Source organism: Platalea leucorodia (assembly GCF_965183815.1).
Source record: "Platalea leucorodia genome assembly, chromosome: 1".
NCBI classification, from domain to species: domain Eukaryota; kingdom Metazoa; phylum Chordata; class Aves; order Pelecaniformes; family Threskiornithidae; genus Platalea; species Platalea leucorodia.
The window spans coordinates 82,516,137-82,532,249 of record NC_138823.1 but is presented as its reverse complement, the minus strand read 5'-3'; the positions used below and the strand labels follow the sequence as shown (position 1 = coordinate 82,532,249).

Sequence of the window (16,113 nt, the reverse complement as noted above, 5' to 3'; positions counted from 1 at the left end):
TACAGAGTTGGATAGGCAAAACATGGTTAACCCTCCTGAGTGACTAGATGGCATGAAAATTATTAATACCTCCTTCACACAACTGGTTTATAATCTTACTGAGACTTACTTCTGCTCAGCAACTGGAATAAAAGTTAGAATTAGAATAAATATTAGGACTTAGAATAAATGTTTTTTTCTCACCTATCCATAACATCACATGCTTCAGCTGTTTTCAGTTTAATTTTGCAGATCATCATGAATTTACAGAGAAGGCAACAACCATGGCAGGCTTTCATTTCTTCCATTCATTCATATTTAGTTTTCAGATAATGCTATCAAGAGTACAGCTAGGTTGCAATGAAACTCAGTATTTCCAATAAAGCTGCAACAGAAATTTACAGTAGGAATAGTATTTATTCACATAGAGTGGTAATTTTCATACACTGGCTTTCACCAAATATACACGTGTCCATGGAATGGTCAAAATACTGGTGAACTAAGCCACTAAGCTAAACTTAATTGGTTAGAGTCTCATATAAGTTAAAAGCTGACTTGAGCATAATTCACTTTAACCTTACATATTTCTCACAAATACATCTGCACAACACACCGTGTCTTTTAAGTATTCTGTGATATATATTTTGGGCAGAATTTGATCCTGGTAGATTGACAGGCAATTCTTAATGAAAAGCAGAAATCAAGAATTAGAAAAAAATACTACTTGGTACAAATAGGACATTTAGCAGGTTTCATGTTTTAGTTTCATATGCTTTTAGGTGTTGAGAATACTATATTAGTTACTGTGGAATGATTCCTGGTTCGAGTATGATCATTATTAAAGGGTCAGCCTTTCTTTTGAGACTAGATAAAATTACAATCCTTATTTTCATAGACAGGAGGATTAATAGACAGGATTAATATCCTTATTTTAATCAACAGGAGTTGATGTTTTCAGAAACTCTGAATCATAGAATCATAGAATCATAGAACCATTAAGGTTGGAAAAGACCCTTAAGATCATTGAGTCCAACAGTTAACCTATCACTGCCAAGTCCACCACTAAACCATGTCCTCGAGCACCACGTCTACCCTTTTTTTAAATACTGCCAGGGATGGAGCCTCAACCACTTCCCTGGGCAGCCTGTTCCAGTGCCTGACTACCCTTTCGGTGAAGAAGTTTTTCCTAATATCCAACCTGAACTTCCCCTGGCGCAGCTTGAGGCCGTTTCCTCTCGTCCTATCCTTGTTACTAGGGAGAAAAGACCAGCCCTCACCTCACTACAACCTCCTTTCAGGTAGTTGTAGAGAGCAATAAGGTCTCCCCTCAGCCTCCTCTTCTCCAGACTAAACAACTCCAGCTCACTCAGCCGCTCCTCGTAAGACTTGTGCTCTAGACCCTTCACCAACTTCATTGCCCTTCTCTGGACACGCTCCAGCACCTCGATGACCTTCTTGTAGTGAGGGGCCAAAACTGAACACAGTATTTGAGGTGCGGCCTCACCAGTGCCGAGTACAGGGGCACTATCACCTCCCTGGTCCTGCTGGCCATGCTATTCCTGATACAAGCCAGGATGCCATTGGCCTTCTTGGCTAACTGAGCACACTGCTGGCTCATGTTCAGGCGGCTGTCAACCAACACCCCCAGGTCCTTTTCTGCCAGGCAGCTCTCCAGCCGCTCCTTCCCTAGCCTATAGCATTGCATGGGGTTGTTGTGACTGAAGTGCAGGACCTGGCACTTGGCCTTGTTGAATCTCATACAGTTGGTCCCAGCCCAACGATCCAGCCTGTCCAGGTCCCTCTGTAGGGCCTTCCTACCCTCCAGCAGATCAACACTCCTGCCCAACTTGGTGTCATCTGCAAACTTACTGAGGGTGCACTCAATCCCCTCATCCAGATCATCAATGAAGATGTTGAACAGGACCGGCCCCAGTACTGAGCCCTGGGGAACACCACTCGTGACCAGTCGCCAGCTGGATTTGACTCCATTCACCACCACTCTCTGGGCTCGGCCGTCCAGCCAGTTTTTAACCCAGCGTAGAGTGCACCCATCCAAGCCGTGAGCAGCCAGCTTCTCCAGGAGAATGCTGTGGGAGACTGTGTCAAAGGCCTTACTAAAGTCCAAGTAGACAATATCCACAGAGTTCCCCTCATCCACCAAGCGGGTCACCTTGTCATAGAAGGAGACCAGGTTAGCGAAGCAGGACCTCCCTTTCATAAACCCATGCTGGCTGAGCCTGATCCCCCGATTGTCCCGCACTTGCTGCATAATGGCACTCAAGATGACCTGCTCCATGACCTTTCCCGGCACCGAGGTCAAGCTGACAGGCCTGTAGTTCCCCGGATCCTCCTTCCGACCCTTCTTGTAGAGGGGCGTCACATTTGCTAGCTTCCAGTCATCTGGGACCTCCCTGGTTGACCAGGACTGCTGATAAATGATGGAGAGTGGCTTGGCCAGCTCCTCTGCCAGCTCCCTCAGTATCCTTGGGTGGATCCTGTCTGGCCCATGGACTTGTGAGCATCCAGGTGGAGGAGCAGGTCGGTGACTGTCACCTCTTCAATAATTGGGACTTCACTCTGCATCCTATCTCCATCTCCCAGCTCAGGGGCCTGAAAAACCCGAGGATGACTAGCTTGACTATTAAAGACTGAGGCAAAGAAGGCATTAAGTACCTCTGCCTTCTCCTCATCCTTCGTGGCAATGTTTCCTTCTGCATCCAACAAAGGAGGGAGATTCTCCCTGGCCCTCCTTATTTTGTTGTCTTTAGCAGCAGTGGCCAGTTTAAGTTCCAGCTGCGCCTTTGCCTTTCTGATCTTCTCCCTGCATATCCTCACAGCATCCTTGTAATCCCCCTGAGTAACCTGCCCCTTCTTCCAAAGGCGGTAGGCTCTCCTTTTTTTCCTGAGTTCTAGCCAAAGCTCTCTGTTCAGCCAGGCAGGTCTTCTCCCCCGCCTGCTCAGCTTACGGCACATGGGGATAGCCTGCTCCTGCGCCTTTGAGATTTCCTTCTTGAGTAACATCCAGCCTTCCTGGACTCCTTTGCCCTTCAGGACTGCCTCCCAAGGGACTCTGTTAACCAGACTCCTGAACAGCCCAAAGTCTGCCCTTCTAAAGTTCAGGGTAGCGGTCTTGCTGACCCCCTTCCTTACTTCTCCTAGAATTGAAAACTCTATCATTTCATGGTCGCTGAGCCCAAGACAGCCTCTGACCACCACATCACCCACCAGACCCTCTCTGTTCGTAAACAGCAGGTCCAGCGGGGCGCCTCCCCTGGCTGGCTCGCTTACCAGCTGTGTCAGGAAGTTATCTCCCACACACTCCGGGAACCTCCGAGACTGCTTCCTCTCTGCTGTGTTGTATTTCCAGCAGATATCTGGTAAACTGAAGTCTCCCACGAGAACAAGGGCTAGGGATTGTGAGACTTCAGCCAACCGCTTGTAGAATGCCTCAAAGTGGAGAGGGAGTTCATCTCCATGTGCCATTAAAACTAAATACCCATTTTCTGTCTCTCAGAGAGCGAAAATGGCCACAAAATCCTGCAGTCTTGCCTCATTCCTTTTATTTTTTGGTCAGCAGCAAAAGATAACCGCTAATAATTTTTGCAGCTCTGCTTGTGGTCTCAGATCTTGATTCTAACATCATTTAAAAAAATCATAACATAAAATGTTAAACTATTCTGCTTAACAGTGAACGTGCAATAAATAGTAAGATTTTGAAAAATGAATGTAAGAGAATTTGAAGATTTTGTGCATTGCTCAGGATGTCCAGGCTTCTGGGCACTCAGAAATCCAAGATGCATCTACTGTAGGTGTAGCTGTTCTACTCAGTTGTGTACATGAAGTAAGCCAACGCTTCCAAGAACTGTCAACTAAATTGCTTATGTGGTACATGGATGGACGGTATCTCCACAGTAAATGTTATGCTTTCAGAATGTCCCAAGTAAAATATTGGTACAGCCTTCCAAGGAGACTGGGAAGTTACATACAAGCCAAACTATCTGCATTCATAAGCTCTCTGATACATGAAAAGATAATGGGTGTTATGACTACAGGCTCTCTATGTGTTAATAATTTATCAAAATAGGAAAGCATTAATGGTGAGCTCCAATTTTTGTGGCATTGATTCTTTTAAAAAAAAAGACGTAAAAATAGAAGCCTATAGCCAAAAATGACATTTCAGATGTTTGTGTGTGTGTGTGTACTCAAAACTATGCATTTTCTATCCAGGCTGGTCAATAAGTTAACAATATCACTGCGTATTAAATCATGTAGTCAATGTGTGCTTACTGCAAAACGTGTTAGAAACCTTAATTATCTAATCATCTAGACTACTAACAAGATAAAGTAAGGAACAGGCATTTCAAAAGTGGTTTGTTGGACCTAAATCATTGTGTTCTTTTGCTTCTGAAAGAGTTTTATTCATATGTACACAGATTGCAAATCCTATTATGCATAATGAATGACAGTAGGAAAGAACTTTTTCTTGTCAGAGCTGTCTGATTCTAGCACTGAGAGCAATTACTGCAATTTGACAAAAACTTTCTGAAGTCATATAATTGATATGTCTTCACGTTAATCATGTTACATTACAATAGGTCACTGCCAGTGATTTTTAGTTACTTTTATGTAAAACATGCGTTCCAGAAAGACTAGAGGGAATGGGAGGCTTCAGTCAGCAGTGTCCATAATAAGCTGTGTTTCTGAGAGAACAGTAACCCCCAACAGCTCTTTGGTTTAAGGAATTTTGGTAGATTGCAAACAGGGACAGTTGAAGCAGGTACACATTTGGGGGAGCCATAAGGAAATTTCATATGTTCTTTAGGAAGGATGTAAGAAAACCTCTAGTTTGATTGCAGACATTTTTCATGTAATGTATGCTAAGTACAAGCACAGTCTCAGTCAGTACATTTTAGATCACTTTTCTGCCATGTATTTTACAATAATCAATGGGCTTTTACAAGGCACGATTAAAAAAAAGCCAAGTTAATATCACTTTATCTCAAAGATGACAGATCTTTGAATATTATATCCATCTTTGCATTAGTAAGGACTTGGTTATAACTGTATTAACTTTATTCTTTAACAATTAATCCATCAAAGCCATATTTTTTTTTTCAACTTCTGGAAGTCTCAACCTCAAAATATAAGAAATTATGCAGTATTTCTTCTTGACAGAGCCCGTAGAAGAAAAAAGGAGCAATGTTTCTGGGGTCAGCATTAGAACTATAGTGTACCATTAATGTACTAGACTCCCAAATGATTTATGAAAGGAAGACCAGTGGTAAATAAGAGATTAAAAGAGCCAAACATAATGAAGTGTCAGTAGAAGTAAAAGTGTAGGAATTTTTCAAGGGACAAACTGTATTACATTAAAATCAGATGCATGAATTATATTTTGTTTATGAAGGCACCATTTTCAAAGGAAGATTTCATCATAGTATCTTAAAGTAAAATGCATTCTTTTCATGGGCAACAGGGATGGCGTGGTACATCATAACACTACAGATATGATGCAAAGGAATATGAAACAGGATCCTATTTTGTAGATATTTAAATAAGAATTTTTTTATGAATCTGAAAAAATACTCACATTATTATAGTTATCTAGATACAAAATATTTAAAATTTTTCTTTCAACTTCTACGTTTTAAGCAAAAATGGTAATCTTTCTCATAACATTTCTTTTAGGGTCTTGTACTTTACAGAAGCTGATACTAAAAGGCTGTATAGATCTTTTCTGAGTTGGCAAAATACTTAGCTAAAAGAACTGTTACTGATTATGGAATGTATAGTCAGCAAATGACAAAAACAAATTAGGAAGTCATAATATAATTTATGACTTATAAAATAAAATTATAATATAATCATGAGCAATTAAGAGTTGTGAGACAAGTTATATGAAGAAAATGAGAAACACTTATGGAAATAATGGATCTAAATTATGACGCACTAATGATGAGATCATTCAATTTGGAATGTTAAATAATTCAGTCTGTTAAATTCTAAGTGCAATTTCTCAACATTAGCTATCTCTGAATTATTTTTACTGCATTATTTTTGTGACCTTTATTGTGAGTCATTAATCTGACATTAAAAGGTGAAGTGATTATAACAACATGTAATAGGGCATACAATAAGGTAAATGATGGTGAGAAATCAAATAAAGTTTAACTGGCTTTTGATACTATAAAAAGAATCTTACTCTTAGAAGAGGAGTCTTCTGTTCCTGGGTGTCTGTCAGAGTGTGTGCTCACACGTATTAGCTATGCTGTAAGACTTCAGGTAGAAGAAAACAGTGTGACTGCAACTCCCATTCCTCCTCACAAGCCTTGTTACGAAATGCAATGCCACCAGACAATACAGGCCTATGTAGTTCCTCTTGTTGCCTAATGGCTAATACTGTCCATGGATAAGTGAAGAACTGAACCTTCCAAACTTTTTTACATGTGAATAATGTCATAACTACAGAATACCTTCTTCATTATGTGAAAAATATGCCTGTCTCAAAAAAAAAAAACCAAACCCTGTGTCAAAATGTATGGGAAAAAAGTCAAGACATTCATTTCCCAAAAGGCAATCTCAGACTGTTCTGAATCAAGACTGATTGGAGGGGGGCAAGATGGGGAAATGTATACAGAAACCAAGGTTCCCAAACTGATCACATGTTAGAGCTTAATACCAATCGATCCCACTCTATCACTCTTGCAGCATTGGATTCTTATGGCAGACTGCCTAGCACTAGGAGGAAAGTTAGCAGTTTCGCATAAAACTTTCTGGGCCTCTTGAATGTGTTCCATCTTATGCATACACCCCTTCCTCCTCTGTCTGTTGTGGGATCTCATCAATTAGTTTAATATACAGATTACACTAATAGGGAGGTAACTTCCCTAAAATGTTTAAATTGCTTGGCTATTGCTGGCCTTCATATTGTGGAAGGTGGAGGACTACAGTTTCTTTTGTAGAAGACAGGCAGTGAATACCACAAGGGCCAAAGTAGATGAGTAATAGAAGAAAACATCCAACCCCCTTTCAGGGTTCTTGGTTGCTTTGTTTTGTTGGTTCTTGTTTTGCTTTGTTTTGTAACTGTTTTTTGATTTTTAAAGGCGAAGGAGTTAGGAACTACAGCACGTGGAATGCTTGAGCATTTTCTCAGTAACTGGGGTGGCTCCTTTTCCTGGTTGGTAGCATGCTCATATGCTGAATCTTTGGAATTACTGAATTTATCGAGGTTGAGAGATGCAGTTGCTTGCATTCTTGACAGACAATTCATCTTATCAGGAGAATAGCAAAATAACTAGAATACATTCTTGAGAGGATGCTAGGAAGAGATGAGGATCATATCTATGTTTCTTAGGACTTTTCAAGGTCAAGTTTTTCTAGAAAGAAGAAGTTTGGGTAAGCTAACAAAAGCCCTCATGAGATGGAAAAAGATGGTAGGAGTAGTTGATTCTGGTTGGGAGAGGGAGATAGGAATAGAAATTGGTTGTCAGACACCACCAGAATAAGGAATGGGCTTTATATCTATACTGCATGCTACATTACTTATCCCAAATGTTTGGACTATTTTTCCTTCTGTTCAGTGCTATCTTTGCAGAATAATTATGAGTAATCTAAGTTAAAAAAAAAAAGAAAAGCCAAATAAGCTAAAGTAAGTTTAGGAACTTCTGCATTGCTGAAATAGCACTGTGAAAGATCTGCTGTTTATTTCAGTGATATAACAGTTTTTTTCCATTTATTGCCAGCTTCTTCCGTGAATTTGACAGTTTAATATTTTGTGACAGTTAAAGCTTTACTTCATGTAAATGTATTTTGATTTCAGAGATTCTGAACAAAGTTATTACAGGTCTGTCTCACACTGATAATGAAAGAAGATAGAAAGAGATACATAACCAATAGCATTTTTGACAGTTTTCTGCCAAGTCACACTATGTAGATTCAGCTGAGAAATGAAAAATAATTTTATTGAACATATCCTTATGGAGTCTAAAGAGACTTCTATGAATTCCAGTCCTGACATTTAAATCCTGTATTCAAGTAATATCTGAGTCATGAGAAGCTCACACCATTCTGTCATGCATCATTTGTTAATGACCTTCCTTGACCTTATAAAAAAAATTCCTAACAAAGGAAATGAGTATCCATAGTTGCTTTACCGTAAAAACGGTATTATTTAATACGAATAGCCCCATTCCAAACCCTGAACTTCAATGAAATAGCTAGTATGAGTTTAATAAGTTCATTATAAAAGGATAGTATTTCAAGACAGACAATTTACAAATTGTTATACAGCTATCTTTTTGTGCTATTATATTCAGAAGGCTGCAACAAGAGAAGGCATGCAGTGCCAGATGTGCCAATTAGGCAACAACAGAAAAGTTAATGGAAAAAGCTGAAAGAGAATAAAGGGGCAGAGGACCTCATTGCTCACCCAGGCTCTTCACAGTGGTACTTGATGGGAGGAAGAGAGCATAAGTTGGAACAAAAGAGGATCAGCCTGGATATAAGAAAAATGTTTTTTTTAAGAAAAACATTTTTCAACCTGAGGACAGTCAAAAGTGGAACAGGTTGCCCAGAGAGGCTGAACGGTCTCCACGCTTGAAGGTTTTCAAGGTATTACTGAATAAAGCCCTGAGCAACCTGGTCTGATCTCATCCCTGACCCTGTTTTGAGCAGGAAGTTGAACTAGAGACCTCCCTTGCCACCTGAATTATTCTAGCATCCTACGATCATACAGTACTGGGTACCCAACTGCTGGTAAAAAGAGAAAGCTTTCATAAAGTAACAATAAAACGGAAAAATTATTGCCAGATGGGAAAAGAGGTAATAGAGCCCTTACTTCAGTAGCTCTTTCTCCACTTGTTCCCTATTGCAACTGTTTAAGGGGGCAGGTATGTTCAAAGTTAGGAACAGGAAAGGTGGCAGTCTACAGAGTCGGCATACTAGCTCTGGAAGAGGTGATGGGGCTAGACTGGGGAGGCTGCCAAGCTAATTTAGACGATTATGGCTAGGGGTAATTTAGAATGCTTTTTTCCTCGTGCTGTGTTTTGCTTTTGTGACTCGTTGTTTTAACAAAATTTTATTTCTATTCTTATCTTGACAGAATTCAGTAAGCATACTCTTTTATATTTAAACCTTGTCACACTATAAATCTGAGTCACCTCACATACAGAGGATACAGCCTTCCTTGGAAAGGCGGACATAATTGAGGTGCACTGAAAAGAAATATTCATGCTCCCTCTATTCAGGGCTCCTCCTGAGGCTTCAGGTTGCTTCCATACTAGGCTGCAGGTGTCTCTTTGTAATGTTAACACTCGTTAACCCAACTCCCATGGTATGTCTGGGGATAGCCTGGAAATTCTTTGATGAGCAGCAGGAAAGTGGAAAGTGGCTTCAGACTTGAGGAGGGCGGGATGGAAAGGAAAGTCGTCCCTTTCAACTTGTCACACTAACATAAAACATACTTAAGATTGTCTTCCTAACATTTTTTTATTCTCTTCATTAGCCTACAAATATGAAAGGCTGACTTCCATTCCTAAGACTAAATCTGTTTTTGCCTATGTATTCAAAACAGAAATAAAACTATTAACTCTTCTGAAGTTCACAGCTAGATGGTGATGATGGAGGGGATGGGGAAGCAACTATTAGTTTCACTTTAACTGAAAGTGAAATAGGTAAAAAAAAATATATATAAAATGTCAGTACTGAGGATATTAGTAAAGATCTATGAAGATATGTATAAATATTCAAATAATTTCTGATTTCAGGAAAAAAGTGGAGTTGAATGTACAATCACAGAAAATAACGTTTTTATCTTATACAACTTTGTTTCTCTTTTAGTGGCAAAGCATTACTATAACACTGGTTGAGAAAGTGCAGATGGTTGCTGTAATCCTAGGATCTCTGTTCTTAGTAGCAAGTGTGACTTGGCTTCTATGGTCAGCCTTCAGCCCTTATGCAGTATGGCAAAGAAAGGACATCCTTTTTCAAATCTGCTATGGAATGTATGGTTTTATGGATCTAGTGTGCATAGGTAAGCTCAAAATCTTTAAACAGCACAGACTGTGGTTTAAGACTGTGACTATATCTATTTTTCTAATTGGTCACTCTAATCGATCACTCCAGTTCTTTGCAGATTTATTCGCAGCTGGTACCTTTGGCAAATACTGCTTTTTACAGTGTTACAAATACTGCAAAGAGGAAAGAACCAAAGAAACTTTACTCTCAGATTCATCAAAGTGTCTCCCCAAGATCTTAGTGGTGAGAACAGGATCAGTTTCAATTTCTTGAAAAAACAGATGGCTAGCAAAGTTCAGGAAGAACCAAAATACATGAAAATAACAAAGACATTATTAAAATAATTAGTAAAATTGTGTGCTGTCACGTCTTCTACTGATGCCACTTTGCATTAGATTGTACCATCAGGAAGCGCAGAAGAAGCCCCTGAGGATCTCATCAAACTGCATATCCAAAATAAAGTTGCACAGACTTATATAGGTCACTGTGCTAGTCATAGAAGAGAACAGAGAAGACAGACGTGAGTTCTTTGTACATCGTAAACAGTTATGAAACACTCTAACAGTGCTAACTATAATAACTTACTATACTATTAAAAAGTCTCAAGTCATTTAACTCTAGCTGAAATCTTATAAAAGAAAATGCAATTTACTGCAAAGCTATTTTGACCAGTTTTAAAATTTCTGAAAATACACTGGACCCAGAAATATTAAATAGAAATCCCTTTAGTATTTGATAAAACAACCTTGAATTGATTGTTAGAATAGCTACGATTATTTGCAGAGAAAATTTCATAATTGCAGTAAACATTAAACCACATTCTTACAATCACAATTCCAAGAAAATCCAGAAGTCAAATGCTATCTGATGTTTGCTTTGAGATTTCTGAGTGATAAATGTTGATGTTATCCCAATCTCATATATGGGAATTCAGAAGGACAGTGCTGAATTCTGCTCAATAAGGTGCAAAGAAACAGAGTGATTCCTAATGTCAAGGCTTTTGCTCCAACCATAAAGCCATATCATCTTTTATTGAAACCATCCCATTACTGTAAGAGTATTTATATTTCGGCTGGATCAGCAGTTCTGTTTATTTTGTAATTTTTCAAAGAGGAGCCCACTCTGGAATATTTTAGAACAGAGGCTTTCTTCTGTGAACCCAAATCTTCTCAGACAGAAAAATGAACAGAAACTAGGTCTCTAATATCCTGGACAAGTGCTCAGCTTTTAAATGAAAAAAAAAAAGGGCTCAGCTACATGTCCTTTTACATGCTGATTCCTGAATACCGCTTTTTCCAGCTTAACACTCAATATTGAGGTTTTTGCTTTTTAAAAAAAAAAAAACAGTAAGTGAAGACAAAATGTGCTCCAGGCATTCTGAACTTTTAATTTATATGGAATTCTGTTTTTTTTTACAATGATTACAATTGTAAAAAAATTACTTTGGTATGCATCAACTGGTTGGAATAACCTGTTATTTCAAACTATTTCCATTTCTTTCAATTTGTTTGACTGTTAAAACACCTAAACCAAATTAATCTCAAAATCAACTGAGAACATCTGTGGGTGATCAGAAATATTAGTGTATTTATATGTAGAAGTAAACTATTTTAAGGTGAGCCTGCAATAGATTGGTACATGCAGTTATGTAGCTGCCTTTCAAGCCAGCCGGGCTCAAGCCTCCCTCTGGGCTGGAAGCTACTGAACTAACAAGTGCCTCGCATGGCTACGGAGGTCCTAGCCTAGCTGGCACCACACAGGAGCAAAGGGGATGGCGTGCAGCTGTCTTCACCCACCAGATAAACTGACTTGCCTGTAATTACATAAATGCATATTTTATAGTCCTATCATAAATAATACATGGAAATTTTTATGTAAAACAACCTATAATTAAACATATTTGGACACTGTTTTGTAATTATGAAGTTTGGTGCAGATATGACTTAACAGTTTACTAAACTATATCTGGAAATTCAGAAAGCTGTATGAAGGAGGTTTGGTAATTGCAGAATTCTGATGATCCAGATTCATTCAGCCCACTTATTCTGCATATAATTTCAAGTAATCTGCATTCTGTAAGCTTGTAAGACCAGGAGTTCTTGTAACTCTTGAAAATATTTATTAGTAATTCAAACATATTCAATTTTATCTTTTTCTTTCATCATAAAGTGGGGGATTTTAGATTGATAGTTTTGATCTAAAACATTCAAATAAAGTTCTCTAAAAGATGGATATAATTATAACTCATGAATGATTTTTAAAAAACCCAACACTGTCCATTATGCTGATGACTTCCTAAAGGCATTAACATATGATTTTACCATTGCATATTATATATAAACTCTTCTATCATAAAGCTTGTGATGCTTACAGCCAGCCACAGTTCTCACTTACTATCTCCTCTCATTTGTGTTTAGTCATCCATGGCATTCTCTTAGATTTCAACAGGATTTGCAGTGAGTGAATACCTATACTCCCACTGGAATCTCTCTTTATTTCAATGAAAAATCTATGCAGACAGATGGGTTTTCCTGTGCAGCATGTATTTCAAGACAAGTGCTTGAGTTACTGGTGGTATAACCAAGACTTACTCCAGTTGCCTTTGGTTATGCCTCCCTATAGCTCTGCATAAACAATATGAATATTTTTGGTCATTTGTGAAGTGTAAATATTTGTACTTTTTGAAATGTTTTATTGCCATCATTTTTAAAAGCAGTTTTCCCAAAGGTAATGACATATTTATATGACATCTTTGAAAACGTGCATATCTTAATTTGTTTTCCCAATGAGTGATTTATATACCATAGGTAGCACACCACCCACCTTCTTATCAAGTAAATGACATGTAACTTGTATTTTAATTTTTGGTCTTGATTATCTTCTTACCAAAAGAAATATCCCAATGGTTACATATCACCAATATAATGTTCTGTTCATGCCAGCATACATATTTTATTGGTACCCATTGTTTTTCTTGTTCCACTCTGAATTTTTCTAGAATTCTAGTTTATTCCTAACAGGATCATCTTTTTTTACTTCTCAGTGTTAATTTCTATCCTACAAGTCACTAGTTTGTACATTTGTGCATCTAAGCTGGGTGTAAAGGTGTTCTCTCTTGAAACTTGCTGATGGTAGAAGTTTTCCTAAGGCAAACCTTGAACATTTTAATCAAGTAGAACTACTGCCTGTGAAACCCAGAGCTACTGCAGTGATAGTGCTAAGATCAGACCATCCGTGTAGGGATTACCAAAGGGAATGAGTTCACGAGTTAATATGAAAGGAAAGAATTAATAAAACCCTTATCTAGCCACTGAAGGACAATACACCAAGTCTTTGCCATTCTGCTTCGTAGACCGGGCAATTATTTCTCATAACAGTGAGGTCATATAAATTTGTTTATTTTCACTGGAATATAATCATAACTACTGGTCACAAATGGTTCTAACATGAACAAAACCTCTCACAAATAGTAACAGCTCACTTGCAATCCCAGGACAACAGTGCAGCTCCTTTAGAGCATGAAAAGCAACTGTAACATTGCCCCAGAAACAGGAGCGGTACCAGTGCTATGGCAAGGGAGTAAGAGATGGGAGCCAACGTGAGGTGTGACTAACCCTCTGAAAGCCTCTTTCTTCCCCACCAAGGAACTTGATGCCTAGCAGCTTTCATGTCACTCCCTCAGTTGTAAAAATGTACAGATTGAAGTTATTTATAATGAGCGCATCTAGCTGCACTTAATATTTCTTTACTCAGAAAGTCAGTCTTTCACTAATTCTAAATAGTTTTGAGAGAGTTTTATTGCTACTTTCAGAGTGGACATGTTTCACTTTAATGCTTTAAGCACTTTATTGCATTTGTTTCTATCTGTGGACCCTAGAATAGGATTAAGAGATAGCATTTTGTCCAGTGGTAAAGTCTGTTTCTGAAAAGGTTCTTTTATTCCCTGGTAAAAGTTTATGATGTTTCTGGGAGGACCATTCCTACATGATTATAACGAAGACTAGTGTGATAAATAAGGCGATATTGGAACCTAATACCACATCTGAACTAAGAGGAGTTACCTTCTTGTAAAGACATTCAGTATGAAAAATTTCAAGTGTTCTTGTGACTCAGGGTAAGAAATCCTTTGGATAGAGTGAAAGAATCTCATAGTACTCGGCAATAAAAGAAAAGAAAATTATGATCTCCCCATAATCCTATTGTCTGGATCCCACTACAATCGCAACATCTTACAAATAAATCCTGAAGGTAAAGTCCTTTTAGAGACTTTAGGACATTTTGCCAGGTCCGTCATCCCAAAACTCTCTTCCTTGTAGGTAATATTTGGACAGAACATCAGAACAGCTAACAGTAGTGAATTTTAACACTTTTTCTTGGGATCATCTGGGTCAAACAAGTCATTTTTTTTTTTCCCTAGGACTGTGCAACTATGTCCTCTGTGCTGTTGAAACCACAGTATTTGGAACAAGTCAATATTATTCATGGATTTATCCTTGTTTTCTCTCTCGTATCCTCATTCATTGCTGTGGAACTCTTAAGAAAAAGAAGATTCATTGCCATTTTCTTACCGCTTCACTTTAGTGACTAACTACTTATATTTTGAGCATCAGAACTTCTTTGAAACTGGAACATCTCCAGCATTTAAACCTTACACAGATTTTCCCTTGTTTGTGATCTTGGAACTGTTGGTGCCGAGAATTTTTTTCCCCCAGCCCCTGGAAAATATCTTTCAAAGAGACAAAAGATCTGTTGGAATTCTTTTGCCTCTTCTACATAGGTGTTTTTCAATCTGTAGTTTTATCAGATGGGAACTAAAGCTTTTTATGGGAGGAATTATGAAAGAACTCCTTTTCTCCTTCATCATTACCAAATGTGACAACTTTAATTCAAGCTCTGCAATATTTGATCCTTTGTTCCTTACCTTTTTTAGAGCACATGTGAATAACAGCTTTCATTTTAAAGAAAACTTCTCTTCCTTGCCATTGTTGAGAAAACTTTGAAAACATAATTTCAGTAAATCCTAAAAGCTCAAAAACAGTAAAAAAAGAGCTCCTTAAAAGAAGAAATCCTATGAATTTTTCTGTCATAATTTTGGGAGGATATATTTGACTGTTTAAATGTACTTCATGTGCCTCAATGATCCTTTCTCAACTGCTTCCTTCTCTATTCTGAAATACGTTGTTCAGGTTCGAATAGAGAGCAGGCAGGTATCAAAAATGTTTACATTGGTTTAAATAGGTTCTCTCAGTTTTGCTTCATCACAGTCTTGAGGGAAATTGGGCCAAAGAGTACTATGATCCAGTGACAGGTAGAGGGAAAATTATGCTCATCTGCCTTATCATTCTAGAGGAAATGCAACAGAAAAAAAAGTTGGGGCATCTTTGTCACAGCAATAAAACCATGGCTTATTTGGTTTGTAGATTTTGTACGTGATCGAACACATTTATCCTTTTTAAGACAATATAGCCAGTCATGAAGGTGCATTTATATTAACATGGCTGCTAAATTTTTGTGACAGTTGCACTATATATATCTGAGATAAGGTAGACATCTTGCAATCAAGAAAATTTTCCACTAAAATGCTGTGCTGATACAAAATACATTTAGAATATTTAACATCTAATTAAGTTTATATTGTGTTAGTTTTGCTGTATTGGATGCTTCAACGAATTCTAGGCAACTTGAAAGCCTTACAGAGATGCTACAATTGCTATCATGTCCTTCTGAAAGCAATCTTTTTGTTTCTCCATCTTTCAGTGTAATGATCTTTAAAAATACGTTAAGAGCAGGCATTGCTATCTTGAAATCATTGCACTTGAATCTGAGGTTTGCTGTTCATATAAATGTTTTTATCGTCCTTTCTGCTTGTGTCATCTTTCTTTGAATGTCTCCTTTCTGGTATCAGTTAACCCCACGAGGAGACCTCAGACACTTAAATCACAATTTCGTTGTATAGGAACAGGTGATACACAATCTCTTGGGATAAAGGACTATAGCCTGTGACACCGCAGATCATATTATAGATGTGCCCATGTATAGGAAAATTTTAGGCAAGAAACACACTGGACAAAAAATTTATAAATGCATTTGGCTAGGCAGAATGCTCTCCTCCCAAAGCAG

The 16,113-nt window shown here is 38.1% G+C and overlaps 1 protein-coding gene across 1 annotated transcript in view; it reads left to right on the top strand.

Annotated features, from left to right (window-relative positions):
• Window positions 1-16,113, top strand: part of MARCHF11 (membrane associated ring-CH-type finger 11) — a gene marked incomplete at both ends in the record, with an annotated part of 34,334 nt that overhangs the window by 16,862 nt on the left and 1,359 nt on the right. Inside the window, one exon of the mRNA XM_082321940.1 lies at window positions 9,817-10,009. Within this exon, the coding sequence (XP_082178066.1) occupies window positions 9,817-10,009 (193 nt within the window). The remainder of the gene's footprint in view (window positions 1-9,816; window positions 10,010-16,113) is intronic.